The following is an 8323-nucleotide window of genomic DNA, read 5'->3' as shown; positions in this document are numbered from 1 at the left end:
AAAAAAAAGAAAAAAATAAGAAGAATGTAGCCATGTTAGATCTCTCACATTTGACAACTGAACTGTGGCTCTTAGGCGATAACACACTAAAATATTCAGCAGTAAAAGGTCATGCTCTCTGCACCTTAATCTCAAATGGTTAGCAATAATAATAATAATGTCTATAAAGAGAGTAATAAAAACAAATGCTGCACACTATTTTATTTGTATTTTGTTTTTGTTTGTTTTTTTTGAGACAGGAGACTCACTCTATTGTCCAGGCTGGTCTTGAATTCTTGGGCTCACTCACGTGATCCTCCCACTTCAGCCTACCAAGTAGCTAGGACCACAGGCATGTACCACCATGCCCAGCTATCAAATGCCGCACAATTTTATCTTATTTTATTTATTTATTTATTTGGAGACAGTGTCTCACTCTGTCGCCTACACTGCAGCACAGTGACACAATCAGGGTTCACTGCAGCATCGACCTCCTGAGCTCAAGTGATCCTTCCACCTCAGCCCCCAAGTAGAATACACCACCAAGCCTAGTTAATTTTTTTTTTTTTATCTTTAGTAGAGACAGGGTTTCATCATGTTGCCCAGGCTGGTCTCAAACTCCAAGACTCAGGTGATCCACCCACTGTGGCCTCCCCAAGTGCTAGGATTACAGGGGTGAGCCACCATGCCTGGCCCAAATGCTGTACAATTTTAACTGGTCTAAGGAATAGGTATATAGGAGATTATTATTCTGTTCTCACAATTCAGTAAGTTTGAAATGTTTTCAAAATAAAAAATTAATAACCCTATATTGTTCCCACTATCTGAAATATCAGTAATATTACTTTGGGTATGAAGAAGGGAATCTATGTACATAGATACACACACACACACACACACACACACAAACACACACTCTCTCTCTCTCTCTCTCTCTCTCTCTCTCTCTCTCTCTCTTTCTCTCTCTCTCTACTTTGAGGTATCTCTATGGAGGGGAGATGGGTGGAATATAAAAGCAAAGAAAACCACTCATACAATAAAAACATTAAATGAAGACACAGAAGCATAAAAAAAAGGATAAAACAAGATGACGGAGCCAAATATATTTATATACACTATGCTTCTGTATTAACATTCTCAAAATGGTTCAAAAATCAAAATCCATTAATGTATACCAGAAATTTGACAAATTTTAGGAACATTTGTCCATCTTCAAAAGAGATGTAGCATGTGCCCTATGACAATTTCAGTATTCATTATGTTTCTACCTCCCTTTTTATTGGCACTTTTGAAGACACCATAGAGAAGTTCAACCCAAAACATTATTTCTTCTCTCCAACAAATGATAGGCCATTTAAATCGGAGAATATTTAAGAAAAGGGCAGTTTAATACCAGTGAACCAAACTGCTCAAAGGAGAATTTAAATTTTTTCGTGACTCAGGAAAAATGTATACTCACTTCTTTTGGAGTATGATTATCAGCAATTCTCTGACCCTCAAAGAGAAACCTGAGTGAATTCATTGGAACGCCCTAAAAAAGGTAAAAATAATAATAATATATACATACACACACAAATCTTAGAAAACATTATGGTAACTCTGATGCACAAAAGGCAAGCATGAAAGCCTTAGAACTACACAGAAAATATAACTAGATAGCTAACTCAATCATAAATACCATATACAGAGTAGCAACTATTTGCAAGGCTCTCCCTGTACCAATTACTTTACATATATAATGATAAGAGTTAAGCACAACAACACTGGAAGGTAGGTATTATCACTTTATCTTCACTTTACAGCTAGGGAGCCTAAGGCTTGGAGCTAGCCAAGAATTGAAGCCCAAATCTGTTTCTAAGCCTGTGCTCTTGACCACTACTAGATTCGTTTTGCCCTAAATCTGTTAAGCTATCATAAAAGATAAAATCAGAAACTAAATGAGCATCCTTACTAGCTTCCAACTACACTGGCAAAATTGGTTTTAAACAGATTAAATCATAAAATTTAGTGAAGCACAATGGCTAGCTAATCTACCATAAATTTGGATGGCATAGATAGTACCATAAATATTACCAAAGGTATTAGTATAGGCCAGGTGCTGTGGCATAATCCCAGCACTCAGGGAGGCCAAGGCAGGAGGATCACGAGGTCAGGAATTCAAGACCAGCCTGACCAACACACCATCTCTACTAAAAATACAAAAATAAGCTAGCATGGTGATGTACATCTGTAATCCCAGCTACTCAGGAGGCTGCGACAGAAGAATCACTTGAACCCAGGAGGCAGAAACTGCCATGATCTGAGATCGCGCCACTGCACTCCCGCCTAGGTGACAGAGCAGAGATAGCTCACTTGAGGTCAGGAGTTCGAGACCAGTCTGGCCAACATAATGAAACCCCGTCTCTACTAAAAATACAAAATTATGGAATGGGTGCAGTGGTTCAGCCTGTAATCCCAGCACTTTGGGAGGCCTAGGCAGGCAGATCACTTGAAATCAGGAGTTCGAGACCAGCCTGGCCAACATGGTGAAACCTCATTTCTACCAAAAATACAAAAATCAGCCTGGCAGGGTGGCGCATGCCTGTAATCTGATCTACTCAGGAGGCTGCAACTGGAGAATCGCTTAAACCTGGGGGGTAGAGGTTGCACTGAGCCAAAGTCACATCACTGCATTCCAGCCTGGGCAACAGAGCAAGACCTGTGTAAATAAATAAATAAATAAGAAAATTAGCCAGGCCTGGTGGCAGGTGCCTGCAATCCCAAGTACTCAGGAGACTGAGGCAAGAGAATCACTTGAGTCCAGGAGGTAGAGGCTGCAGTGAGCCAAGATGGCACCACCGCACTCCAGCCTAAGCGACAAAGTGAGACTCCATCTCAACAACAACAACAAAAAAATCAACTCCCTGGCCTATAGATGTGGGGGGTGTAAAGGCTATATGAATTTTCTTCAGAGTTATGAGGATTAAATGACAATATATCTTAAATACCTGTGGCACAGTACAGATAAATTACATTTCAATAAATGTTTCTTTCCTCTGATGAATTTCATCTCAATTTTAATACCCAAAGTTATTACAAATGTGAAGTAGCTCAAACCAATTAATGAGATTTTATTAAATTTTACAATTAAAATCTATAAAACCAGGAGACAAAAATGCTATTGTTTTACTTATCCTAACAACTAGTCTTTCTTATAAGTTAATTTTGTTAGTTACAAATCTAAATGGTTAAAAGCAAACCTTCTATAAACAAAATCCACAATGCCTGAGTTAATATAATTCAATTTTAATAGACTGATTAAACATATATTTCTTGCTTATTAAATCATAATTTCACTTATCTTGGTTGTCTCATATATTAATTCCAGTTACAGTTATTTTAAAAACCTGTTTTATGAATAATAACAATACTTAACATGTATTGATCATTTTTAGGTACCACATTAAGAGGTTTATGTAGAATATCTCAAGTCATCTTCATGATGTGGCCCTACAAAATTCTCATTTTACTAAATGAAGAAATAAGGCACACAGAGGTTAAATAACTTGCCCAAAGTCACATAGCAAGAGAGTGGTGGAGCCCAAATGTGAACCAGGCAGGTTGGTGGAATTATTGATCTAATAAAAACTAGCTCTTGAAGGCCAAAATTTGTGATGATTTGGTATTAACTAAACTTCTACATACATTTTCTTTAAACAGAGAAAATTCCTTCATGTTGAAAATATGGGGCCTGGCACAGTGGCTCACGCCTATAACCCCAGCATTTTGGGAAGCTGAGGTGAGCACAGGAGTTTGAGAGCAGCCTGGGCAACATGGCAAAACCCTGACTCTACTAAAAATACAAAAATTAGCTGGGTATGGTGGCACATGCCTTTAGTTCCAGCTACTGCTTAGAAGGCTGAGGTAGGAGGAATCCTTGAGCCCAAGAGGCAGAGGTTGCAGTGAGCCGCAATTGTGCCACTGCACTCCAGCCTGGGTAACAGAGTAAGACTCTGCCTCAAAAAAAAAAAGAAGGCAATTAGAAGTAATATGTACTACTATGTATAAAGATAATATACCAATAATACTACTTAAATTTAACATATGGCTAAACACCCATGTTTAGAAGTACAAAAAAATTCATAGTAATCACCAAAAAATTACTTGCCTTTATTGCTACATATACTGGTAAGCCATCAAGACAGAAACATTCATTTGAGCTGTTTTTAAAATTCTGAATTACTTTCCAAACTACTTCCATATCTTATGAATACAAACTTTAAAATGGTCCACAAGATTAAAAAAAAAAAAAGCAGCAATTAAACAGGGTACAAGAAATGATAAACTTGAGTTGTTTCCTTGAGTTGCTAATGGTGAAAATCATAAAACAGAATTTTTCTTTTGACAGCCTTCTATAAAAAAAAATTAACGACAAAGCATTGTACATAATACCAAAATATACAAACCTGTCTTTGACAGTATGATTCTTTGAGTTTCTTGAGATGTGTTGTCATTTTCACTTTAAAGTGAATCTCACTGCTATCCTAAGGAGGAAAAAGAGAAAAAAAAATTATCCCTCTTTGTATAAATCATTTGCTTTACTTAAACCAAATTATATAATTATACATATTGTGCAAATAGAAACATAAATCTTGGCCAGGCATGATGGTTCATGCCTGTAATCCCAGCACTTTGGGAAGCTGAGGCAGGTAGATCACAAGCTCAGGAGTTCAAGACCAGCCTGGCCAAGATGTGAAACCCTGTCTCTACTAAAAATACAAAAATTAGCTGGGCCTGGTGGCACATGCCTGTAGTCCCAGCTACTCGGGAGGCTGAGGCAGGAGAATCACTTGAACCCAGGAGGCAGAGGTTACAGTGAGCCAAGATTGAGCCACTGCACTCCAGCCTAGCGATAAAGTGAGACTCCATCTCAAAAAAAAAAAAAAAAAAAAAAAAGAAACGAAACATAAACCTAGTCACCTGTATTTTTCCACCACAATATTCTTTTTAGCATTCTTAACAGGTTTTCTTAAAACAGTCTCTATCAGCCAGGCACAGTGGCTCACGCCTGTAATCCCAGCACTTTGGGAAGCTGAGGCACGCAGATCACCAGGTCAAGAGAGCAAGACCATCCTGGCCAACATGGTGAAACCCCATCTCTACTAAAAATATTTCAAAAATTAACTGGGTGCGGTAGCACGCACCTATAGTCCCAGCTACTTGGGAGGCTGAGGCAGGAGAATCACTTGAACCCGGGAGGTGGAGGCTGCAGTGAGCCAAGATCACTGTACTCCAGCCTGGGCAATACAGCAAGACTCCACCTCAAAAAAAAAAAAAAAAGAAATCACGACATGCAATCTGGTTTCTCTCACATGAGTAAAATGAGTAAGAACCTGAGTTAGTCAAACTGATTTGTAGGACCACAAATTCTTTTATTCTACTCAGACTATGAAGCAAACTATCAGCCAGTCATCAGAAAAAATACTGGTACTTGCATAATGTAAAATTTCAAAGCCAAACTTTATTAGTACATATCACATACACAAATGTGTATTTGCAGAAGCTACACATTTACAGTATTTTTGCTTGTGACTCTAACTACGAAGAAATAAAATTCTTGCCAGGCACGGTGGCTCACGCCTGTAATCCTAGCACTTTGGGAGGCCAAGGCGGGTAGATCACCTGAGGTCAGGAATTCAAGACCAGCCTGGCCAGCATGGTGAAACTGTCTCTATTAAAAATACAAAAATTAGGCATGGTGGCGGGTACCTGTAACCCAGCTACCCGCAAGGCTGAGGCAGGAGAATCGCTTGAACCCAGGAGACAGAGGTTGCAGTGAGCCGAGACCACGCCATTGCACTCCAGCCTGAGTGACAGAGCAAGACTGCATCTCAAAGCAGAAAAAAAAAAGGTTAGATAATTTTGTTTAATTTTTTTAAGTCAAATTTATCCAGCTTTTTTTTTTTTTTTTTTTTTTAATAAAAGATGCCATAGTGAGCCAGGCATAGCCATGCCCATAATCCCAGCACTTTGGAAGGCTGAGTCAGGTGAAATCACTTGAGGTTGGGAGTTTGAGACCAGCTTTGACCAACATGGAGAAACCCCGTCTCGACTAAAAATACAAAAATTAGCCAGGCGTGGTGGCGCATGCCTATAATCTCAGCTACTCGGGAGGCTGAGGCAGGAGAAAGGCTTGAACCCAGGAGGTGGAGGTTGCGGTGAGCCAAGATTGTGCCACCACTCTCCAGCCCGGGCAACAGGAGCAAAACTCCGTCTCAAAAAAAAAAAAAAAGCCAGCGTAAAAGACACCATAAACATAGTTAAGACATACTGGAGGAAGTATTCATAACATGTAACAGACAACAAAAATAAAGACATTATTTTTTTAAACCCCACAAATCAATAATTCTTAAAAATATATTCCATGGTATACGGACATATAAATCAATGGCATACAATTGAGAGCCCAGAAATAAACCCTTATATCGATAGTCAATCACTTTTTGACAAGGATACAAGAATTTTTTTTGAATTCCTTTTTGACAAGGAATTCAGTAAAAGAACGAAAGTCTTTTCAAGTAATGGTCTGAGACAACATGATGATACAAAAATTATTCAAAATGATGATTTTTTTTTTTTTAGACAGATTTGCATTCTTGTTGCCCAAGTTGGAGTGCAATGGTGCGATCTCGGCTCACTACAGTTTTCGCCCCATGGGATTCAAGCGATTCTCCTGCCCCAGTCTCCCAAGTAGCTTGGATTACAGGTGTGTACCACCGCACCCAGCTAATTTTTTGTATTTTTAGTAGAAAAAGGGTTTCACCATGATAGCCAGGCTGGTCTCAAACTCCTGACCTTAGGTGATCTGCCCACCTAGGTCTCAAAGCGCTGGCATAACAGGCATGAGCCATTGCACCCAGCCTTAAAACTCTTAAAAGAAACCACAATTGGGTTGGCATGGTGGCTCACACCTGTAATCCCAGCATTTTGGGAGGCCGAGGTGGGTGGATCACAAGGTCAAGAGATCGAGACCATCCTGGCCAACTTGGTGAAATCCCATCTGTACTAAAAAACACAAAAATTAGCTGGGCAAGGTGGCACGTGCCTGTAGTCCCAGCTACTCGGGAGACTGAGACAGGAGAATCACTTGAACCCAGGATGAAGAGGTTACCGTGAGCTAAAGTCGTGCCACTACACTCCAGCCTGCCTGGCAACAAAGCGAGACTCTTGTTTAAAAAAAAAAAAAATAGAAACCACAATCATAAATCTTTGTGACTCTGAATTAGGCTATGGTTTCCTAAATTACAAGCAGCAGAAGAAAAAGCAGAGATGAACTTAACTGACCAAAATTTAAAACTTTACACTGCAAAGAATAAAACCAAGAAAGTGAAAAGACAGCCCAAAGATGGGAGAAAATCTGTGCAAATCACATATATGATAAAGGTTTAATACCTAGAATAAAAGACATATTACAACTCAACAATAAAAGGACAACTAACCCAACTGAAAAATGGGCAAACGACCTAAAGATCTTCATTTTTCCAAAAATGATTTACAAATTGCCAATAAGTACATAAAAAAATGCTTGGCATCATTAGCCATCAGGGAAGCACAAGTCGAAACGACAGTGAGATGCCACTTCACATCCACTAGGGTTATAACCAAAAAGACAGATAATTACAAGTGTTAACCAGAATACGGAAAACCTGAAACTCTCATATGTTGCTGCTGGGAATGTAAGATGGTAGGGCCACTGCTGAAAACAGTTCGGCAGTTCCTTAAAAATTAAACAGAATTGCATACTAGACCCAACAATTCCACTCCTAGGTCTCTATCCAAGGGAGCTGAAAACATATGTCCCCACAAAAACACACATGAATGTTCACAGCAACATTATTCATAGTAGCCAAAATACGGAAACAAGCTATCCATCAATTGGCAAATGGATAACAAAATATATTCTATACATACGATGAAACAGTATTTAGCCTTTAAAAGGAATAAACTACTGATACATGCTACAGCATGAATGAACCCTGAAAACATGCTAAAAGAAAGAACAGGCATAGGGGCTCCCACCTATAATCCCAGCACTTTAGGAGGCCAAGGCAGGAGAATCATTTAACCCCAGGAGTTCAAGACCAGCCTGAGCAACCTAGCAAGACCCCATTTCAAAAGAGGGGAGAGGAGGGGAGAAGAGGGAAGAGGAAGAGAGGAGAGAGGGGAGGGGGAAGGAGAGGAGGGAGGGGAAGGGGGAGGGGGAGGGGGAGGGAAGCAAGGAAGAAAAAAAACAAACCAGACATAAAAAGTCACATACCGGCCGGGCGCGGTGGCTCAAGCCTGTAATCCCAGCACTTTGGGAGGC

General features: G+C 39.6%; 1 protein-coding gene across 1 annotated transcript in view; it reads right to left on the bottom strand.

The window, feature by feature from the left end:
• Positions 1-8323, bottom strand: part of SUMO1 (small ubiquitin like modifier 1) — a 36383-nt gene that overhangs the window by 5497 nt on the left and 22563 nt on the right. The window contains exons 3-4 of the mRNA XM_032278636.1: positions 4425-4502; positions 1439-1510 (exon numbers count right to left, since the gene is read on the bottom strand). Of these exons, the coding sequence (XP_032134527.1) occupies positions 1439-1510; positions 4425-4502 (150 nt within the window). The remainder of the gene's footprint in view (positions 1-1438; positions 1511-4424; positions 4503-8323) is intronic.

The sequence above is a fragment of the Sapajus apella genome, unplaced genomic scaffold, assembly GCF_009761245.1.
Source record: "Sapajus apella isolate SASKATOON/1434 unplaced genomic scaffold, GSC_monkey_1.0 scaffold10, whole genome shotgun sequence".
NCBI classification, from domain to species: domain Eukaryota; kingdom Metazoa; phylum Chordata; class Mammalia; order Primates; family Cebidae; genus Sapajus; species Sapajus apella.
The sequence above is the reverse complement of the archived record's forward strand: the minus strand, read 5'-3'. Positions and strand labels throughout refer to the sequence as shown.